At 33.6% G+C, this 23,724-nt stretch overlaps 2 protein-coding genes across 2 annotated transcripts; one reads left to right on the top strand and one right to left on the bottom strand.

Moving 5' to 3' along the window:
- The first annotated feature begins 7,231 nt into the window (after window positions 1-7,231).
- LOC115982898 (probable serine/threonine-protein kinase PIX7) lies at window positions 7,232-12,745 on the top strand. Its single transcript, XM_031105649.1, has 6 exons — window positions 7,232-7,971; window positions 9,070-9,407; window positions 9,537-9,672; window positions 10,672-10,808; window positions 10,890-11,013; window positions 11,765-12,745. The coding sequence occupies exons 1-6, from the start codon at window positions 7,758-7,760 to the stop codon at window positions 12,280-12,282; spliced, it is 1,467 nt and encodes a 488-aa protein (XP_030961509.1). The 5' UTR covers window positions 7,232-7,757; the 3' UTR covers window positions 12,283-12,745.
- A 2,499-nt stretch (window positions 12,746-15,244) lies between these two features.
- On the bottom strand, window positions 15,245-20,433 carry LOC115982896. The gene is made up of 7 exons (XM_031105648.1): window positions 19,981-20,433; window positions 19,027-19,176; window positions 18,300-18,515; window positions 17,562-17,683; window positions 16,560-16,723; window positions 15,823-15,977; window positions 15,245-15,553 (listed from the first exon to the last, which is right to left on the bottom strand). The coding sequence occupies exons 1-7, from the start codon at window positions 20,224-20,226 to the stop codon at window positions 15,455-15,457; spliced, it is 1,152 nt and encodes a 383-aa protein (XP_030961508.1). The 5' UTR covers window positions 20,227-20,433; the 3' UTR covers window positions 15,245-15,454.
- Between the last annotated feature and the right edge of the window lie 3,291 nt (window positions 20,434-23,724).

The raw sequence follows: 23,724 nt of genomic DNA, 5'->3' as shown, positions 1-23,724 counted from the left end.
GGGATACCGGGAGACATTCCTCTGTTTTTCTTAAATTTTACAGAGTTCTAATGACTCTGTTATGATATTCTTCCTACTGAAAATCCTCTGCCTCTTCAACATGGGTTTTCTCTTCCTTTTATAGCGTGTTTGCTAGGGCTCCATGGTACTAGTGATTTCTCTCTTTTGCCCCTCAGAGCTCGTGCTGTGACAGTTGCTCAAGGGCTGGTCTCTTCCCCTTTTTCTCATGGTTTTCATCTTTTAATACTGTTTCTCTAAGTCACTTGCTGACTTTCCATTCCGGGGCGTCCTAGCCTTCAATCTCTCTTCCTTCAAGATTTCTCACTTTTCAGACTCAGCTGCGTTTGTATTTTCCTTGCTGTCATTATTCCCAAATAGTTGGAATCTTTTACTGCTGGGCTGAAAGTTCTCTTCCAGTTGTTTCTACGTATGATTTTCTCATTCTTGGTTCCTTGTGGTACAGCTCCTTTGTTCATGAATGTTTGCTTTATACTTTCTGATTCTTTGCTGCACCAGTGGGTACTTGAGAAGGACATCTCTGTTCTTCATTTCTTGTATTTCGTGGTACCTTTCTTGAGTTGTCTCAATCCTACAGCAGCTGCCCTGCATTACCTGAGGATCCCGGGCCTCTGAGGATCTCGGGCCTCTGGCAGCCTTTGGGTATCCCGGCCCAATTCTTTCACTGAATTTTGCTGGACTTTTTGATGACCTTTTTGCTGGAAATCTGAATATAAATTGGGCCTTAATGTTGATTCTTCTTGTTGCTTGAATTGGGTCTTCTTTACTTTTCATGGAATGGGATTTCTTGTGAAATTTTAGCCTTCAACACACTTATATACTTACATTTGCCTGATCAAAGTCTAGGTTTGTTAACAAACCTAGACTTTGATCAGGCAAATGTAAAACTTTTGGTTCGAGAGAGCAAGGTGGCCTCAAGGCTATGTCTTTTAGATTTTATATTCAAAGGTTATTAGAACTTTGGTATTATCTTAATAAAGAGACGTAATGACATAATAATGATTCAATAATTAGTCAACGGGGTTTGGTTCAGTTGTTAAGGCTCGAACGCTTCACCCAAAAGACCTAGGTTTGAGTCTTACTACCAACAATCCTTCTTGATGGGTGATCTATAAATCCAATGTAAGTCCTTTTTGAGGCTTGCAGCTTGCCCTGGCTCTAGTATGGGGTAGTCTCCCCCCACCTAAACTTCCTTTAACCTCCCCCCCCAAAAAAAAGATTCAATAATAATGTAACCCTAATAATCTCTCCAAAAAAAAAATAAAAAAAAAATAAAAAATCTATATCCTTAACAAAGTAGCGGATGTAGTGAAAGGAGAAAGGTTAAGTAAATATATCATGAATTGAGATTTGAGATTCAATACTATAGTTAGAGTTATTTCACCATGCAATAGCACTTTCAATAATTGAGTTTGAATGTTAGAAAAACTTGCTCTTAATCTTAACCAATGACCCTTGAATCTTTTTATTTTTTATTTTTTTATTTTAACTTTTAACTTATTTAATTTGTTACCCTACTAATGTTTACATCTCATAAAAGTAGTTATTACATAATGTAATAAATCTGACTATAACTATTGCATTGGATCCAAATCCATCTATCATACACTATTTATTGCATTCCAAGTGAGATGCCCAAGAGACAAGGAACGAGGGGAAGAATCGATGAGAAATCCATAACAAAAAATCGTGAATAAAAAAGTGTGACAAGAATTCTCAACCCAAGATGTTAGAAGGTGCAAAATCAATGGATGCCGGAGCTGCTACAATTGCTTCTCTGCAGTATAAATATGTGCTATAAGGTGTAGGCTTGGTTGATCACGTACTAAATTATTATTATTATTATTTAATCAAAAATTCTTTTTCTTTGTCACTCTTTATAGTCCTCGTCCTACTTCACCTCTTAACCCTAATTATTCATATTTTACCATTCATTCGAACTATAATATCTATCCACATGACGTTTAATTCTTCATATTTTACCATTTGAGGTACTATGATATCCACATGACGTGTGAAGATTTCCTGAATGTCCTAATAGATATTAAATAACGTGTTTCAAATTTTGTGAAATCAAAAACATGCACTATAACATGTCATGTGTGCAATAAAAAAATAAAAAATAAACCCACATAATAAATAAATAAATGCCTTTCATTTCGAAAATCTATAAGCTAGATTGAAGATGGCATAGATAGATTTTAAAAATTAAAAAAAAAAAAAATTATATCCACAGTTAAAAAAAGAAGTGAAATTTGACTTGTTCCTAGTACTTTAATACTAAGTTTAGTATAGAGTATTAAAAAGTATAATAGAGGTCATAATTTTATTGAGTAAGAAAAAAAGAAAAAATTGCATGTCATGGATGAGATCAATCTGACGCGCGCGTTTGCAATTGTGATATGTGTCCGCCCACTGAAGGCAGCCACGTCACCATCAAGTGTGTCCCACTAATCTCTTTTCTCTCTCACCTGCCCGAATTGCCCCAATTTTTCCCACTTCTCCCTCTGCCCGCCGTTGTCTTTCTCTCTACGCACGCCCACCCTCGAGCCGTGCTTCCTACCAATAAGTTTTCAATTTTCATCTTTTTTTTGTTTTTTTTTTGTTTTTTGTTTTTAAGAGATAAATGTTAATTCCACAATATTTTCATAATATTTTTATATAAATTTTAAATGAAAAATTGTTAAAAAAATAATTTTAGTTGTAGGTTCAAATTATAAGCAATAACAAATTTTTTTAGACATAATTACAACATGCTATTAGTTCCACAACTCAAACCATTTATTTCCTAAACCCTAAAAGTACTTAATATATGGAGAAGTCCACAATAATTTCATAACATTTTTACAACAAATCATTGGTGGATAGTTGTTACTGGTTCAAATTTGAACTTACCATTGTGACTACTTTTTCACCCCAATAATAACAACCAGTAACAACTTGTCTTTTATAATTTGTTGTGAAAATATTATAAACATAACATTTCTCTTATATATGGGGAGGCGTCAATTCAGTTATAAAACCAACTTAATACCTAAGATTTGTTATAAAAATATTGTGAACGTAACACTTTTTTTATTTAGACAAAATGATATTATGTTTCGGGTGTATACACTCAGCTCTCTCACAATATGTGTGACCCATACATATCTAGGCCTAAAACATGATATACCCTATTTACTTATAAAATATAATCACATCAAATTATGTTAACATTTATGGAAAAAACTATCTTCGTAACATTTCTCATGAATTAAAAATAGTAAACTTCACATCTTTCACAATTGTTAAGGATTTCTTTTTCTTTTTTCTTTTTTTGGTTAACAGGATGAAAAAAAAAATCCTTAACAATTGCGAGCATTTTGAGACATGGCATAAATGAATTAATTCATTTGTAAATAATTCAAACTTGATTCGATAAATAGTTCATCCATAAACAATCCAAACTTGAGCCTCAATTTTAGGCTTATTTAATAAACAGGTCAAGCTCAAATAAAAATATTGTTCATGAATAGACTTGTGAATAATAGAGTTTAATAAAAAAATAAAAAATAAAAAAACAAGCTAAGCTTAGGCTTGTTTATGAGCTTAGTAATATGCTTAACAAATGAACCCATATCTTATAAAGACTTTAATTAACTAAGAGTAAGGACCACTCGTCCAAACCAAATGGGCTTAATAACAATATACTTGTGTTGGATTTCAAACTCAAAAACTTGATATTAAGCTTAAACTGGGTTTGATTAATGAATCAAATTGAGCCAAGTTGAGCTTAAACTCAAACATTGTTTGTAGGCTTGGTTTGAACTTGAGTCTGATGGGGTACTACGTAAATGTCCCATGAGAGTCCTATTGTTACCCAACCTTTGAGAGTCCTTTTCTTTTCTACTAGTTATCTTATCTTTATTTGAGTAGTCCTAGTTATCTAATATCTTATCTCTATTTGAATAATTATCTAGTAATTATATCTAGTTATCTTAGGAGATTGTTGCTCTTTAAATAAATGTGTATGGCATTAGGCCAATTGTTGAGAAATTTGCTATTGAACTGTGGTTTGTCTTCCACCCAAAGGAAGTCATTTATCAATTCCATCTCTGTTGCTATCAATTGGTATCAGAGCATGGCCACCAATAAGGACAGGATTGAGAAATTAGAGAGTGAAATGCAGAAGCTGAAAGAGAGCATGCAAAAGATGACCACAGAGTCCCAATCTCTTGGTTCATCTATGTGTGAAATTAAAGAGATGCTATCCAAATCTCGTGACAAATCGGATTTCCTCTCAACCCCAAAATCAGATGAGCAAGGGACCTCATCACACATTGGAGAGAAATTAGATCAGTCAACTGGATTCAAAACTACAACACACGATCAACCACGACCTACCAAGCTGGATTTTCCAAAGTACTCGGGTGATGATCCAACAATTTGGCTTGACCATGTTATGCAATATTTTGATTACCAAGGGACATTTGAAGATCGTAAAGTCACGTTGGCAGCCTTTCATTTGGAAGGGGAAGCGAACCAATGGTGGCAATGAATGAAGAAGGTGTATTGCAAGGAGAAGATTGAAATCACTTGGGAAAAATTTAAAAAGGAGTTATTGGTCCGATTTAAGCCAACCGAGGCTGAGGATTTTGACAAGGCTTTGTCTCGAATATGTCAAAGTGGGACACTTAGGGAGTACCAGCGAGAGTTTGAGAGACTTGCTAATCAGGTCGATGGTTGGCCTTAAAAGGCATTGGTGGGAGCATTCATGGCTGGACTGAAGGATGACATTGCTTCAGCAATTCGGATGTTCAAACCAAAAACACTCTCAGAAGCTATTGAGTTAGCTAGAATTAGGGATGAGAGTGTGGATAGACGTGACAACAAAACAAGGCAGATCAACCACAAACAAATAAGGCAGCTGTGTCAGAGCAAAGTGTCAATCCAACCAACACAACTGGACCAACGAGTCAAACAAATAGAACTGTAAGTACAAAAAAAATTTATTAGGAGGAAATGCAAAGGTGGAGGGAGAAAGGGCTATGCTTCAATTGCAATGAGAAGTTCACACCAGGACATCGCTGTGTAACTTCACAAGCCTTTGTCATTGAATTTTGTCCACATCAAGAATTCTTAAAAGATGGTAGAGATTCAGCATTGGATGACAAACCTTGTGGACAAGATTCAACTTCAAGGTGGGGGGGTGAATGATGGGGTACTATGTAAATGTCTCATGAGAGTCCTGTTGTTACCCAACTTTTGAGAGTCATTCTTATCTTTTCTACTAGTTATCTTATCTTTATTTGAGCAGTCCTAGTTATCTAGTATCTTATCTTTATTTGAATAATTATCTAGTAATTATATCTAGTTATCTTAGGAGATTGTTGCTCTTTAAATAAACATGTATGGCATTAGGCCAATTGTTGAGGAATTTGCTATTGAACTATGGTTTGTCTTCCACCCAAAGGAAGTCATTTATCAATTCCATCTCTATTGCTATTAGAGTCAAGCTTGAACATTTTACTTTTATTGTCAAGTTGAGTTTGAAGATTCACTACCTGGAAAAACTTGGCTCTTTTACAACCCTAGGTTAGAGTTCTTTAAATACCTGACTATTCCCTAGACATGAGTAGCTTCTCACCCTATAAATACCCAATATTTATAAAAAGAAATATGTAATCCCTTAATAGTAGCCTTAAGATATTGGCTAAAAGTTTAGAACTCAAGACCTCATGAGGTCATGGAATTCACTAAACTAATCCCTTAAGTTTCACATCTATTAAGTTAATAATGTATGATTGGTGTATAACAAATTAATAATATCAATATGGAGGTGGTAGATTGTAATTTGAATATAATAAAAATAATGTAAGCGGTGACTAGTGTGATCTACATGACAAGTGAAGTTAACTAAATAGTAAAAAAATATGTGAAATAAAAATAGATTAATTGTACTTTTGTGTAAAAAACTATTGTGTACGCTTCAATCTCCGCACTAAACTTTTAAGTCGAGCAATATTCCTCTTATGGATAAATTGATTATTATCTAATCCTCTTTCAATAGATATAGCCTAAAACAATACATATGCGTCTAGATTGTTTTTAGCTCATATAAGGAATTATTATTATTATTATTTGTTGAGAAAACTCGTATATGGAATGGTTCAAGATGTTGACTACTTATATGCTTCAAGCCATTTTTTCTCACCCGAATAAAACCTAGTCAAGAGCTTAGGAATAATCCAAAAAAAAGTTTGTGAGCTCTGATAGAGTCTTTATAAATTATCAACATATAATATATTACGACAATAGCAAATTGAACAATAGTGCACACTTCAATTTCCCCACGAAACACTAAAATTGAACAATATCTTCTATAGTATATTAAAAATTAGTAAATTACCTTGTGTCGATAATAATTAGGGTATTCATAATTTAAGAAAAAATTAGCAATTTACCTCGTGTCGATACTAATTTTGGTATTCATAGTTTAAGTAAGAAAGTGTAATTATTTATGGCATGTTTGGTAGACTGTAATAGACTCTGTAATGTAATAATTATTTCTATAGTTTAGTTATTCTTTAGTTTGGTTATGTTTTTATTACAAGGAATAATCATTCCTTATGAATAGCTAGTATTCAAAATGAGGAATAATTATTCATCTTTAAAAGGTTGTATTAGCTATTTCTTAGTAAGTGTAATAATTTCAAAACTTAATATATTTCCAAGTAAATAAACTTTCCATATATATCTAACAATTATAAAAATAAAAAATCATAAAAAATAACACATATCTCCCTTAAATTTAAAAATAATAAATTTTAAGGAGATATAATTGTACAAGTAAGAAATTTCCTAATATAAATGTTAAGTTTCATTCTAATGTTATAACTCACAACCAAATTAATAAATAGGTTCCCCTCAAAAAAAAAAAAATTAATAAATAAATTTAGTTATTACATTACAACATATTTTATTCCCAATAATAAAGATTACAATTCCTATCGTAATCTCAATTCAGTGGACCACAGGTACTCTTAATCTAATAAAAATCAGGGAAAATTATTTAAATCCTAAGCTTAATGCCCTGTCCACTCCACTGTCCAGTCACTCCCAGTGAACCATACAACGGGCAGTTTGGGCAGCTAAACCACACTACCCGTTAATCTCCGGGCAGCTAGCTTTGCTTTTTCCTAGTCTTCTCGATTCGATTTAATAAAAAAAAGACAGAGAGAGAGAGAGAGAGAGAGAAAGAAAGAGAATCGATAATTCATAGTATTATTATGTAAGTGATACTATTTATTTTTTTTCCAAATTTTCTTCTCTTTCTAGCTTTAAACGGGTCAGCTTGTAGAAGAGTCCTTGTCTGAGATTTCTGTATCTTTGAGCAGACATTTCTGGGTTCCACTGAGATTTGTTGCTTCTCTCTGGTTTAAGTTAAGTACTTTTTTCTTCTTCTTCTTCTTCTACATAATTTCCACAAGTTGATCAATTTTGGGTTTTCAAAATTTTAGTCAAAAATTTGATCTTTACCTTGTGATCTAGCTGTTTTCCCATCTGGGTTTTTCTAATATTGTCAGCCTAAGTGGGAAAAAGCCAAAAAGGTGAAATTTTTTAGTGGTATATGGTAATTTTCTAGGTGGGTTTTTGTTGGTTAAGGAAGATTGACTACCGGTTGTGGTTGGGGGTGGGGAGAGATGAGAAGGCTGTGATGGTGTGTTGGGTTTGAGTGTTTAGGGGTTATTGAGAGAGAGATGGGATTGGGTGGTGAGAATGGTAAAGTGGAGAGTTGGGAAGTGGGAAAATCAAAGGTTGTGAAGAAGAAGAAGAAGAAGGAAGTGGTGGAAGCTAAAGGTGGTGTGGAAGATGAAGAAATTGGGTGTTGGGTTAGGCTAAGGTTTCTTGGGAGCTGCATTTCTTCAAGATCCAAAGTGGATAGCTCAATCAGTGGAACCACTACTCATTATGGTAACTTCTGCTTATCTTTTTGGGAGAACTTTGTTTTTTACTAGGTTATGATGTTCTCCCTTGTTTTTTAGTAATTATATGTTTCTGGTTTCACAGTTCTAGTTATGTTTGATTTGATTTCACTTGGATGTCTTATTTTTGTTTCTATTTTAGCATGTCTTGTGGTTCAAGTCCATTTTTAACTAACTACTGCATGTTTTGCTCATGTAATTATTATCGTGATTGGGACTGATTTGCTCAGAATATTGTGCAATTAATTAGTGGAGAATATGTAGAAACACTGTGAAACGTGAGGCTGGGTTTAGGGTGCTAATAAAATAGCTGCATCAGGGTCAAGGTCAATAAATAAAACCTCGCTAGTTATGACTTATGAGCTAATATGGAAACTTCTTCTTCTTCTTCTTCTTCTTCTTCTTCTTCTTCTTCTTTTTTCATCTTCTTCCTTTCTTTCTTTCTTTCATAAGCACACCTGGTATGGCCTTGGTTGTTTCTGGTCTTGGGTAAATCTCTATTCTGCTTTGTATCTGGTTATCAACATGATCAAGGATAAGTAGAGGGGTTAATCTCTGAGTAGAAGGTAATAAGAGCTGCACTTGATATCCCAGAAGCAGAAAGCAAACCCAAAAGTGGAGCTCCTCTAATCCTGAAAGAAACTGTAATCTGCCTAAGATTGTCACAAGTGTGTGAGTGCTTGCTTTCAGGCCTATGCATAATTCCATGGAGGGAAGGCAATGTGTTTAAATCCAGGCGGGGCTTATACTTCAAGCAAATATTTCCTAATCAAGTCAAATAAATGTTTAGATTCTTTTTATTATCCAGTGCTCTCTCTTTCTCCCTTGCCACTCCTCTAGTGTCAGATACATCTAATTATGTTACACCATATTTCATATATTTGTCTTATGTTTATTATGGTTTTCTGTTGGAAACTTCATACTCTCAAACTCTCTTCCAGAATCACTACTAATATTAATTTGTTATGTTTGCTTAAATCTGATTTGCTCATTGTTACAAAGTTTTGTAATGCGTGATGTCTACCTGCCTGGCTTATTCATTTATGTTAGTTTGTATTCTTATATGTTGGTTCTTTGCTCTGTTCAGCTGAAAGTAAATCAACCAATGATACAAGCAGAGACCAACCTGCAGCTCCAATTGTCCCATCCTCAACCACTAGTAATGCAGAAAGTAATTCATCCACTTCCAAGCTTGAAGAAGAGCTTAAAGTTGCTTCTCGTCTGCGAAAATTCTCATTTAATGATCTTAAGTTGGCAACAAGAAATTTTAGACCTGAAAGTCTTCTGGGTGAAGGAGGTTTTGGTTGTGTGTTCAAGGGGTGGATTGAAGAAAATGGAACTGCTCCGGTGAAACCTGGCACAGGGCTTACTGTTGCTGTAAAAACTCTGAACCATGATGGGCTTCAGGGTCATAAAGAATGGCTGGTTTGTAACTTTCCTAATTACTTTTCATTTATGAAATTTCAACAACAATTTTCTCCTCTCTTTCTTTGCCCGAATTTATTGATGTTTTTCTTATTATATTTCATCTATTTTCCTCATCTTGTGTAATAGGCTGAAGTGAATTTTCTTGGTGATCTGGTTCATCCTAATCTGGTCAAGCTTATTGGTTACTGCATTGAAGATGATCAAAGGCTGCTAGTATATGAGTTCATGCCTCGAGGGAGCTTGGAAAACCATCTATTTAGAAGTATGTAACTGCATTTTTGACAGTTTAATTGGCTTTTTTCTTCCACTCTTTCAGTTTTGGATTATGAATGTTAGATTCTTCAGGACCCATATGCTTGTAGGTGGATTTTAATGCTACTCAGTTCTCATAGTCATTTTGTTACCTAATTCTGGTTACTCATGATTATGACATGTTTCCTTCCATAGAAAGGGTGATTGCTTACAAAGACATGAGCATATTATTTTTAAAATTTTTGATATCAAACAGGCAAGAAATGTATTTTCTTTCTCATATATTTTGTTTCTGGTGGAAACCTTGCATGTGATGGGTTCAATTGGATGGAAGTCATAAGTAGAAAACAAAACAAAATGGAAGCAAGGTACCTCTGAGTTTTGGTAGTATCAATTAGGAGATAGAGTTATCGCTACATAAATAGCAGTAACTTCTAGTGGAGTAGCACCATATTGCAGTTGAATTTATTGTTTGTTTGAGAATTCGTTTACCTTTTCTGGAGATCCTTCCATGGACATTGTATTAGAGTTGGTTATTCGAAATTATGAATTAGGAAATTTGGACTGAATCTGTGAGAGGATTAGGACGGTCCTTCTCAAATACTCTGCAGATATTAATATGGAGATAAAAGTTCTCCAATCTGGTAGTAGTTTTTATGGTAAAGATAGCTTCACCATTGTGGAATGATCTTATTACTTTAAGAGAGAGAGGAGCTTAGGATGAGCAATTTTAAGAATCTTGAATGCAGATTTAATACATCTCTGCATAATATATATGCCACTGGGTTTTCCAAAAGCTAGTTCTTAATGTGCTGTAGTCTATCCACATCATGCTTCCTATTTAAGAGAATTGTGGAATCTCATCTCTGCTCCATGGAACATGTTACAATTATGACTGTTATTTGGCTGAGTGTAGACTTATTAGCAGTTGCTGCTTTGTGATATTATTCTTCTTTCTAGATTGCAACCTTATTTGATGTCCTTTTGTATCAATTATTTTTGTACTCAGGATCCCTGCCTCTTCCATGGTCCATTAGGATGAAAATTGCACTAGGTGCTGCAAAGGGTCTTGCTTTTCTTCATGAGGAAGCAGAAAGACCAGTTATATATCGTGATTTTAAAACCTCCAACATCCTGTTAGATGCAGTATGTGACCTAAACGAAAGCAATATTACAATTGTTTACCCTTAATATCATTTATCAATTTAATAACACAAGTTATTTCAGGACTACAATGCGAAACTTTCTGATTTTGGACTTGCCAAAGATGGTCCTGAGGGTGACAAGACCCATGTTTCTACCCGTGTGATGGGAACCTACGGTTATGCAGCCCCAGAATACGTCATGACAGGTAAGTTTTTTGAAATTCATCTAACAGCCCCCCTCCTTTCCCTCTCTCCCCTTTTTCTGAGTTTAATGCATGCATGCATTATACACATTCTGGTTGAATGAGTAAGATGGATTGTGATTTGTCCTTTGTATGACTATGTATTTTATATTTGTCATGTAACTGTTCTAATATATTTATTTTTTTATGAGTCTGACTACGAATTGCCTCAAATTTTTACATAAAAGATAAAATTAAGACATAGAAGGTGCAAAGACCAATTTTTATTGCATGTTAATTCTTTTACAGATATTTATCTAACCTGGCATTGTATATGTTAAAGGGCCATCCTTCAGCAATTGCCATTGAATGCCTATGCAAACAATGCTAGTGTTTGTTGCATATGAATTTCCCTAATTGATAGGAAGCTTAAAGCACTTGGATTCCTTTTATTTACTGAAAAAAAAGTATAGTAACTTGTTGCATTAGGCCCTATTGCATTTTTTCTAGTATTATAGGTTGGCTAGAAGCTGATATACCCTTTAGGGCCTGGTTTAGTCAAATCTAGGGTTCATCACCTCAATGGTTGAGCATAGATCTATGGTATCTCCACTATTTGCCTTTAGCTAATAAATGTATTTCACTGGCCCCTATGGTCAGTCATTTGGTGTCCCGAGCATGTAGTAATTAGACTTTCATTATTTGTGTGTGAAACTCTTTAATACATGCCAAAATTCTGAGATGCAATAAATGCTTACCCTTGTTTTTGTTATAGGACATCTTACATCAAGGAGTGATGTCTACAGTTTTGGTGTGGTTCTACTTGAAATGCTGACTGGCAGAAGATCCATGGACAAAAACCGACCTAATGGTGAACATAATCTAGTGGAATGGGCTCGGCCACATCTAGGAGAGAGAAGAAGATTCTACCGGTTGATAGACCCTCGGCTTGAAGGTCACTTTTCAATTAAAGGAGCCCAAAAAGCTGCGCAACTGGCTGCTCACTGCCTTAGTCGGGATCCAAAAGCCAGACCCCTGATGAGTGAAGTTGTTGAAGTCTTAAAACCACTGCCAAACCTTAAGGACATGGCAAGCTCATCATATTATTTCCAGACCATGCAAGCTGACCGCGTGGGGTCCAGCCCAAATGCTAGAAATGGCATCCGAACACAAGGAGGATCCTTTTCAAGGAATGGGCAGCAGCAGAGGAGCCTTTCCATAAATAGTTCCCATGCTTCTCCGTATCACCATCATTACACTTTTCAATCCCCAAAACCCAATGGTAAACCATAGCATTCGCTTTGGTAATATCTGTTTCTTTTCTCCACCCCATTGGCTTCCTTTTTCCCTCTTCTTCAGTATAGATGTATCTTCTGCTAAAGCATTTGTTCTTAGACAACTGAAAAAAAGCAACACAGAAACATGTTTGCTTTGATGATGTGTTTAGAGTGGTGAACTCCCTGCGGGGGAGAATGTAAGGGCAAGTGAAAGCTTGTTGAGCAAAATGTCTTATCTCAACCAATGTATCTTCAGTTTGTTTTTTAATGTTAAAAGTGTATTACACTCCCCCATCCCCCGCCCCTCTCTCTTTTTTCCCCCCTTTTTTGGTCTTCTTTTCATTTCATTCTTGATTAATACAAGTCTGCTGTGTTTTATGGTCAGGAATGGTGTGTATCTGATAATATAAACCCTGTAAGCCTGTAGCATGTAGACAGACTGCAAACAAATACAGCATTGTTTTTTACACAGCTTTATATGGATTACTGATACAAATTGTTGTGAATATAACTGAGGGCCCCTTATGACGAGATTGAGGATGTGTAAATAAGATGGCACCTTGCCCCTTTACCACGGCAATCGAGTCCTTGGGGAACTATCAGCTCATTTGTGTTCGGATTAGTTTTTTTCCTTCCCTGTTGGCTTATGTGTTTTTGTACAGTTCTTTAAAGCTTTATTTTTTTTAAGGCATAATTGTATTTTTGTCATTTTGAGCAAATATAAACAAATAAATTTTAGGGGATAAAAGAAAAAGGTCATCCAAAAGGCACACGAATTGAATTGGGATGGTGGGACTTATGTCCAGTCAGGGTAGCCTTGTTACGAGGCATAACACCTTGTTTTCCTGCTGTAGCCTTGATACCAGGCACACAATGCTAACACCTTCTTGTCTTCCTGCGTGGGTCTAGCTACCATCACTCTGTCTCCTCAGATCAGCCCCATAATGTCTTCTTGTTTACTATGACCTGTATTGAAAAATTTTAGGTGCACAACTAATTTCACACTCATTTTTACAATTATAAGAGTGGTGAGAAAAAAATGATGAGTTTATGTGAAAGCAATAAACAATAAGTCATAGTCTGTCACATAAGATAGTTATGAAAATGAGTATGCAATTGGTTGTAATTCTAGAATAACTCGAATAACTTGCCCGTATTTGGTAAGATTTGTAATTGAGGAAAAAATTTACTTGTATTTGGTAAGATTTGTAATTGAGGAAAAAATTTACTTTCACTTACACATAGTCCAACTACTAGTATTTAGTAAAAAGCAATCAAATCATCACTTCACAATATGTTAAAGTTTGACACGGCGCTGGTCAGAGAGAACCCTTAAATACAAATGTGTTGGATTTTCCTAATATCATCCTTGAAGAAGGTGATGATGCATAAAATGTGTTACATACATCCCATCAAAGACCCTCCAATCTTCCTGACTTGGACAATTGTAGCTATTGTGTCTCATATAAAGCAGATTTTGCTAAGTTTTTACTTTTTTCTGCCCATTGTTTTAGCCTACTAGTGGGTTTTCAACTGTAATAGGATGTGGTTGATTCCCATCTGACTTGATGGCAGATGTTGGAGATAGATAGGGGCCTTGTTCTGCTTGGTCATGGTTTTTGGCTAGTCAAATCTTTATTTGGATTTTTTTTATATAAAAATAATAATAATAAACCTAAGACATAACATTTTTACCAATTTTTTAACTGTCACCATTTTTTGTGATAATGCATAATTAAAGGCATCAGCAAGAGACCAAGTAAAAGTGATATTATTCTAATCCAAACTGATTATATCAATAATTTTGATTAAAAAAATTGTGTTTCCATCACCACCGAAAACTTCTGTTAAATTTTAATAATCATAAAGTACAGATAAGCCTCAAATTGCTCACTGACCTGTATGATTAGATGGATTTATACTCTGCTCAGACTTTGCTAGCACAAAGGGACGTATATGAGAGGGTGACACTGATGTTTTCCTTATCTTTGTCAACAAAGTTCATTCATTTTTAGCCTCTGGGGCCAAAAATAAAAGAGCAACCACACACCATCGTAATCACAATTGCACAGTGACCAAGTTTATGGAAATTTTATTATTGATGCGTGTTACCCAAAGTTTCTGGCACATCAACACACCTCAGAAGATGGACTTTGGGAAGTAGCTGCATCATCCACAGCAGCAACTGTTCTTACTTCTTTCTCCTAGTCATTAAGAAGAAAAAAAAAAAAAAAAAAAGATAAATGAAAAATAAGGTCAAAAAATTGTCACAAGTTTTGTGATTTAGTGACATTACCTATTTTTTTTTTTTTTTTTTTTTTTGAGGAGAACTTGGGTTTTCTCTCTAACTTGCAACCAAAATTTTTTTTTTTTTTTTTTCAAAACTCATAAAGTGACTAATTTCTTGCACTTAATTCTTTGTTTTAAGGGTATGACTTTAGATATAATGAAATAATGGAGAAAAAAAATACATATGACCGAGTCTTTGTTCAAGATCCAATGATCCATAACTATCTTCACAATTTAAGAATTAACCATGATTGTTGTTGTTGTCGTCATCATTTTTGTTATTCTTTATTTTATGGGGGGTGGAATGGAGAACTCTAAACATGGACTGGGAAAGGCAAGTGTTTTTGTACCATAATAATGGTAAAATACCAAGATCTCCAGTTTATACGAGAAATTATTCACTTCTATAGGAGAAGTCTTCCCTCCTCTCACAAGGGGAGTGGGCCCTACCATGAGTCCCATACAGGGGCCCTATTTCCTGTGAGAGGAGAGAGGACTCCTCCTGTAGGAGTGAATAAATTCTCCAACTACAACGGGTGTAATACACCTTCTCACATAAATGTAGATTTCACATGTGAGAAGAATCTATGTAGAATCTACATTTATGTGAGGAATGTGTAAAACACTCTGTACAAAATAATTTCTACAATGGTTCAAAGTAGAAAACTATTATTTTGCAATGTAGTAACTGTTAAATTTGAATTGAACTTCCTTCCTTTTATTATGAAATAAGCAATCTACACACCAAACTCCTTGAACTTAATGTTGAAATATACATTTATATTAACATCTGAGACTTGAAGACCACTTTTTTGGATCCTCCACTTAGATGAACCAAACCCTTATTTCCCCCCGAGAGTGAATTAACTGCATCATGCTAAAAGACTTCATTTTGTATCTCATGCAGCCTTCCTGGTCAGCTGTTCCTTGGATGTGCTCTCAAAGATCTTGTCAGCATTTCCAACCTCAAATCCATCTCGCCTATGGAACTCTTTAACCTATCCAAGTAGATAATATAAGCAGTTGGAACTTGGGCAACAAAGAGAAAATTAGACCCCGATGCAAGAGTGACAAGGCAAATTCTTGATGATCACTCAGCGGATTAACCATTATAAGAGGAGTTTGTGTAGTCAAACCATTGGACTCAATAATCTAGGGCTAAGTTCGTAATTGGTCTTGAATTATTTATTTTTCTGTCATCAATCTCAGAACATAAAATCTAAACCAAGATGTCAAATTGAAAAAAAAAAAAAAAAAGGTTAGTTACCTCAATCTCAGGTATATTTTTATATTGAGGCAGCACCAGGCGTTCAGCAAACTCAATATATGAACAGGGAACTGATTCAGTGATGCCATCAGCAAATTGGAAAGAAACTGAATCTGCTACAGTTGAGCTTTGTAGCAGAAGGCCATCAGGGCTCACTAGTAACCAAAAAAAAAAAAAAATAGTCATATAATCATCGTCTCCAGCCTTAGACTTCAATATGGTTATATAGCAACAACACAGGAATACCTCAATTAGATTTATAGTGATGTTCTCTTAATAAATTTTAACATATTTTTTAAATGCTTAGTTTCAATTTGCATCAATTATTTATAAAGAGAACAAGACGTAGCTCATATAACAGATTCATGTGCATAAATAAACAGCATTCAATTATTTATTCTACTAACAGCGACTAGCACATCACTATGTATATAAGTTTTAATTAGATTGATAGTGATTCTCTTAATAAATTTTAAATATCTGCCTACTTCCATTGTGCATCAATTCAGTTGACAAGACAGGGCACCAAATTCCAGTCACGTATTTTACAAGCAAATCAACATTTACCTGCATATTCATGTACGTTTCTTTTCCTATATTTTTTTCTCATCAAACAACATTCACTTATTTATTTTAACAAGAGTGACTAGCACATCACTGCATAAACTTTGCTTTGAAGCAAAATAAGGAAATTGGAAAAAGAAAATGAAAATACAGTTAGAGATTAGGTAGCAAACCTTTCAGAACTCCCCCTTCAGAATTCAACTTGAACCCATTTTCTTCAATGAACTGATTGAGACTTTTGATATCTCTTAAGTGAGATTTTAGTTGATGAGTGGAAATAGTGACATGGTTCAGTGCATACCCATTGACAAGGGTCCATGCCGCATATTCACTTTCCCTACATATCCAAAAACGAAACAGAAGCCTTTCAAGATGGAAGGTAAGGTCCCAAATATATAAATCAAGATGTACTATTTCCAGATAATGAAGTCCAAACCAAAAATATAATGCCTAAAGTAATGGGAAAAGTGTGCCTAGCCTTAAATGCTTTTTGCACCTAAAGCAAAGTGCCTTTGGAAAATTTGCACATTATATGTACTTTTTTTAGCGCTTTCAATAAGCACAAAGTGCAAAAAAAGTGTTTTTTCCCTTTTATTTTAAAAACTTACTGAATTTAACTGTTAAACCTTTATGCTATTGATATGGACCTTGAATTTGTTATACAAAGACCAAATTTATGGTGTGATACAATGCAAATAATTTTTTGTGTATATTAAACCCACCCCTCAATTCCTCATAAAAAATTCGAGAATAAGACATCTAAAATATCTGTTAGGCATAAAAGTCACTACTTACCATTCTAGTGCCTTTTGGTTTTTTCTGTTTAGGTATATTTTGATTCAACGATGTACATCATTTTGATCATGACTATCAAATATCTTTGTTGTGTAAATTTTGTAAATCACAAGAGAATTATATAAAACAATAGTTTTAATTTTATGTAATTAGCTGATCACATGATTGTCATATTGTCTATTAATATTTGTTTTCAAATTTATTGTGCTATGTTTTTTTAAATTGTGCGATAACTTCAATCAGATGAGTATTTTCTCTTTGCGCCTAGGCTATAGGATGCCATTATGCTTATGTGTGCATAAATTTATGTAATGATCCTATCCAAAAAGGTCAAATATTTGTTCATATAAACAGTGCTGCATACACAGACAAACAAGTACCTTGCCAATTGTTGGAATTCTGAATATAAGGGTTTTCCCCATGTTAGAGATCCCAGGGAACTTGCAAGAGCTGCATGATTTTTTCCACTGCCAGCTATTTCAGTGTATTTCCTAATTATATCCTGAATGCAGAAAGAAAAAGTTATAACAGCAATGTAACTGATATATTTACTGTTGAAGTAATTCGCATGTGAGGGTATATATATATATATATATATATTTTAAAGCGCAGTTGATGGATGGTAGCAACAAAAGTAAAAAGAACTCACAAATTTTGGAAATTTAAATCAGTAGAATAATTAGATGTTGGATTTTGACATTGAGATAAAGCATTTTCATTCTATTAAAGTAGCAGGATTTTGACGGTCAGTGAAAACCATGTATAACAAATCTTAAAGCGTCATCATAAACTTCCAGAAGTAGTTTCACCAACCTTCTTCCCAAAAAACACAGAACACTACAATAATTAATAAGGCAGCATAGGGATATCAAGTATCCATAAAACAGTAGAAGAGTATGCCAAATCAGAGAAAGACATGACATAACAAGGGATTTGAGAAACAATAGAAAACACGAACATAACATGCTATTTATTTTCACTAAGCTTTGAGAAGGAAATTTTAGCAAAAAAAAGAAAGAAAAAGGAGAGAGACCTGGTCCACAAGAATAGTCACAAAATCACTAGGAGCCTAAGTGATGCAGATTATTTCTTCATTAAGAATAGTCCCTAGGACATACCTGAGTCTGATTACTCATCTGATCTACAAGAAGCTCTGATATAAATACTCTTGGTAAAGGCCCATTGACTCGACTACCACCACCAGGGAGGGGAATACTGGGAGGGGAAAACCACAGTGCTTTCAGTTTCTTTGCAGGAAACCTCAACTCCTCCCGTTGTGTATAGCCAAAATCGAGGAAAAACTTAGCTATGGAGTCAATCCCATAGCCGTTCACCTAATATGTTCCAAAATAAAGACAAATTGTGCATTATAACACAGAATGCAAACAATTTTATCCCAATGCAACTACACAACAACATAATAACTTTTTTTTTTGATAGGTAACAACATAATAACAATTCTTTACTCTCAAAACTTTGGTATTGGCTACGGATCCTCATTAGATTAATTGAAAGAGACCAAATGTATTATTTTCTATCACTATGTTCTATCCAAAATCATACTCCGTTTCCTCCATCATTAACATGACTTTTTCAGTAAATACATATGTGCCCATATGTTTGAGCATTAGATGAATTTCCATCTCACAACAGCTTATTTAAGTAATTGTATTTGTATAAATATTAAGACAAAAATGTCGTTCATATGGAAAATATATCGTCTACAAGCCTAATACTAATAGGAAGCAATGAAATGTAGAAAGATCAGTGATAGATAAGCCTTGCAACCAGTGAGTAACAGAGAAAATTTATTCCAAGTATAAAATTAAAGATAATTAAGAATACCCCAAATGTCCTAAATGCAAGATGATCATAGAAAATATGGTCACTGTCCACAGACTGAACAAGCTCCAAGATTGCTTTTGCTGTGGGGTTCCTATTTAAGTACACTGTTTCCATGCTTGCCAGCACACTCCTTAAAAATGATTCACCTCCCTGCAACATAGACATATCAATCTGGAAGAATAAGATAGACATAAACAAATTATGAACTAAAAATCCTATTTAAGCCAACCTGGCAAAAAAGCATCATAAAAAGTTTTTTTTTTTAAAAAGTAACAATGCAAATAAAAGCAACATAAAAAGTTGTAAGCTTAGGTTTGTTCCTAATTTGACAATGTCTATATCACTCTGCATTTGGGTATAATAATAGTTTACCAGATCACCTGGACCCAACTTTCTAAGCCATTTGGGCTTTAATCAAGTGTACATTACATAGAATCAAATTATCTAAAGTAGGTACAACCAATAATATTGGTTTTTTTTTTTTAGGTTCCTGCACAATTCTGTTGCAAAAACAACAATTCTTTTTTCTTTTTATGAATGTTGTGCAAACTAACATTATCCTCCTCACCTTTCTATTTGGTTTATATTCTGAGCAATTATGACCCAAAAAATAAAATGCACTAAGCTGCACATGAAACCTAGTGGGCCTCAAATAAATTTGAACTAGGAAAAATGGGTTATTAATTATAAGTCCAAACATCAATGTGTTTCCTTTTTTTCTTAAGGTGTAATCCTAATTCCTTCTTGATGACCAGTAGAGCTAACTAAAACCGCTTAATTCTTTTCCTTTATATCTTCAGCCATACGGTAGGGAATCAATAAATTCAAACAAAAAGCAATATATACATATATATATATATATATATATATATATCAAACTGGGCTTTTGTTTTTCAATTTGAAAAGAAAAACAAACTCAACCGCACAGAACTATATATTAAAGTGTGATCTCACCTGAAAGCTAGGCTGGTTGAATCCATCGTCAGATGATTTAGAGCCCATGACGCAGAGCTGTCGTGGGTTGGTGGAGATTGATTTCCCAGGAAATGAAGATTCCTTGAGGGAAACAAAGTTCCGGGATTTGGTTTGGAGAGGAAAAGAATTGGTGGTAGGTGATGAGAAGAAAGCTGAGGAGTGAGGGAAGGTCTTGATTGCTGATGAGTAATGATTTTGTAAGGAAAACATGGTGGAAAGTCTCATGGATTTTTTGTTTTATTGTCTGACTGATTTAACAAAATGGAACTCTCTGTGACTGTCTCTGGTTTTGTACTTGCGTTTGCGTTTGCGTTTGCGTTTGCTTCATTCATGTCAGCTCGTGTTTTGCCCACGTGTCTTTGTCGTATATTGTAATAACCTGGTACTGGAAATCGAGTTTTTTCTATCTATGTTCGAGAGATAGTGTTAAAGCGTGGGATTGAGATGCAACTGCAATTACACCTGCAATTCATCCCAATCCACTCATAACATTATCTTCTTCTTTTTTTTACTTTTATTTACTTTTACTCATTTTTTTTTATATTTAATAGTTGAGTTTTAAAGTTTCTTTTTGCAATTTTAAATTTCAATCATTCATACTAATTGTATCAAATATTACACTTGATTTCAACCTTTAAAACGTAAAACAATAGTACTATAAAATTCTTAAAGCTCATTACACTTGATCTCAATCCTTAAAAGGTAATATTTCAAAATTTTAAAAGAGTAGGACACATAGTTTTTTCTATTTATATATTTGAGAGTTAAAGTTAAAGCGTAAAATGATAGTACTTCAAAATCCTAAAATTGAAGGACACGTCTGCTACTACAAGGGCATCTTTATTTGTAAGTTGAAAGAGATAAGGACAAAGGAGAGAAATCCATCCAATTCTTTATATATATATTGGATGAGAATTTACATATTCTTAATATGTATGTTAAATTTTATTTAAATTGAATATTATTTATTATTTAATTAATTAATTTATTTTTTATGCATAATTTTATGTCAAAAAAATTTGAACTTTAAATATTTGATTGATGACGTAGTTATTGATTTTTTATTTTCTTGAAATTTTGTAAGTATGAAAAATATAATAAAAATATACAATCTAGTGATTAGATTTTCACATCTAATAAAATATATATGTATATAAGAAGTTTAAAAGGATTCTTTCTAGGGCTATTAATTCGGGTTAGCATGTCGGGTTTGTATCGTGTCAAGGTACGGGTATTCAACTAAACGGCTCAACCCTAACCCGACCCATTTAATAATCGTGTCATGATCCCTCAACCCTAACCCGACTTGTTAATAAGACAGGTTGACCTAACTCAACCCATTTGATACGCTTAATAAACGAGTCATGTTGGGTTGATATGAATGTAACACAACCCATTTCAACTTGCATAATATTAAATATAACATCCATCTAGAAATAATTTAGGGTTTATAGGGTTTAGAGATCTAGGGTTTGTAAAGTTTTAATTTCCAATTATATCCCTTGTAAGTTTTTGTAATTACTCACTTTTATTTTTAAATTTAAAATATATGTTGGATATAAAAGGTATTTGACAAATCTAAAATAAAATATATATTTATTTGTTATACGAGTTAAATGGGTTGTGTTAAGTGGGTCATTTCAGGTTGACACAAATAAATTGGCGTGTCAAATATGTCTATTGCGGGTTACGCAGGTTGACCCGCTTATGACACGTTTCTTATCGTGTCGCTTTCGGGTCGACCCATTTATGACCCAAACTCATTAAGTCCCAACCCTAACCCGAAAAAACCCATGTCGAGTTTGTGTCGTGTTCACGGGTTGGGTCGAACATTGACATCCCTCATTCTTTCCAAAAACTAGTTTGGACAATAAATTGTATAGTGTGCTAAAAAAAAAAAAGTTGTACATGAACATGTTCGTTACATTCCACCCCTCTACAATGTTATCAGAGGTTTTCCCCACCTAGAATAGTTGATGGTGTTGGGATGAATTTTGCTTGTCCAAACTAAATATACACAATATAATCTTTCTTAAACCACTTTTCTCTTTTTAGCAAAAGAAATAATTACCTTTTTTTTTTTTAATCTTTTTAATCTTTCATCTTCACCCCATTGATGACAAAACCATCTCATAAAAAATTACAAAATACTTCTAACACGTCTCGTTGCCTAATTTGGCCCACTCTCGCCTCACACCAGTTTTCTACCCCAAAATAGGGATAGGACACACCCTAATCTAACCATGATCCACTCAATTACCATCTTTACTTCAAAGCTATAAATGTTATTTGTTATTGGTCGATATGTCTGATATCTATATTTTGTTTGGTTGGGAGGATAAAAATGTTGGGAGAAAATATTTGTATTTTCCATTATGCGTGTGTTAGTAGAAAGAATGAAAAAGTAGAAAGATAAAGAATAAATTAGAATTACCTATTTATTAAAAGTAATTCCCCATAATAAAATATAAAAAAAAAAAAAATTGCCTAACAATAATGCTAGGCATTATTGTTTAATAATGGGAGGGGGCCTTTTTATAAAGGGTAGAATTATTCAAAAATGGAGCCTTAGGCTTTGAGGCGCCACTAATACTATGCTTGAATGTGTTATAAAAAAATTATGTATATAAAGCCTTCTAGAGTATATATAAAAACTCAGGTTAACTCAACATACAAAGAGTTTACAATATAATTAAGCCTTTTGCTCCATTATACATAGGGAAAGCCATATCTTTCCCCAAATAAACATAAATGGACTTAATGGTTTTGGAACCAACCTAGTAGTAGTACCATTAAATTTTAAATAATATTCTTCAACGGATAGTTTTTATGCCCCATACGCAATGCTCTTTCTCTCAGTCTCTCTTTTTTCTTCTTCTTCTTCCTCCTTTTATTTATTTATTTATTACTCTTATATTTCAAAACAAAAAAATAACATATGTAATATATTTTTTTTTAAAAAGTCCAAGACACGTGAGATTATATCCTGTTTGAAAACATTGTTATTTAGAAGCACAATCAAACTTTTTTTTAAAATTGGTGTGAAACCCACATACAATAACAATATGTCAATATCATTCACTGATTGTGAATAAACAATTCCAAGTATTATGCTCTATTATTATTTGCAGTATGATAGGTGTATCATGTATGCTTTTTCTTTTTTTCTTTTAAATTTTGGATACAGGGGAATAAAAAGATTGTGTCAATTTGAGATGAATGGAATAAAAATGGAGTATCCACATTATGACATTAAGACAGGATTTTTTATTGCATAACTTGTTCATGTTGCTTTATGAGTAAAGATTACATTTTATTTTTATATTTACAATCAAAACCAATTCAATATAGTAGTTAAGAATGTTGTGATTCATTAACATTATTCACATTTTTTTTTTTTTTGAGAACAGGTCAGAAAACATTATTCACATTTTTAATTTAGGAGAAATTTCAATCTCTTTTCCTCACTGGTTATAAGGAATAAATAAATAAACAAACAAGTACAACAAGAAACAAATTTTGATTTCTCATGCTTATAATTTTTTTCCCAGGTTGATTTTATTCTCATTATATTATTATAATGGGTTTTTTTTTTTTTTTTGAGGAAAAATAATGGATGAAAATTTGATGAGAAGTATGAGATTAAATTTGATGAAAATTTTTTTTTTTTACACTATATTTCAATTTAGTCTCTAACCTTTTAATTGTGTCAATTTAGTCTCT

This window comes from Quercus lobata, chromosome 3 (genome assembly GCF_001633185.2).
Source record: "Quercus lobata isolate SW786 chromosome 3, ValleyOak3.0 Primary Assembly, whole genome shotgun sequence".
Taxonomy (NCBI): Eukaryota; Viridiplantae; Streptophyta; class Magnoliopsida; order Fagales; family Fagaceae; genus Quercus; species Quercus lobata.
This window is presented reverse-complemented; position numbering and strand designations above follow the sequence as displayed.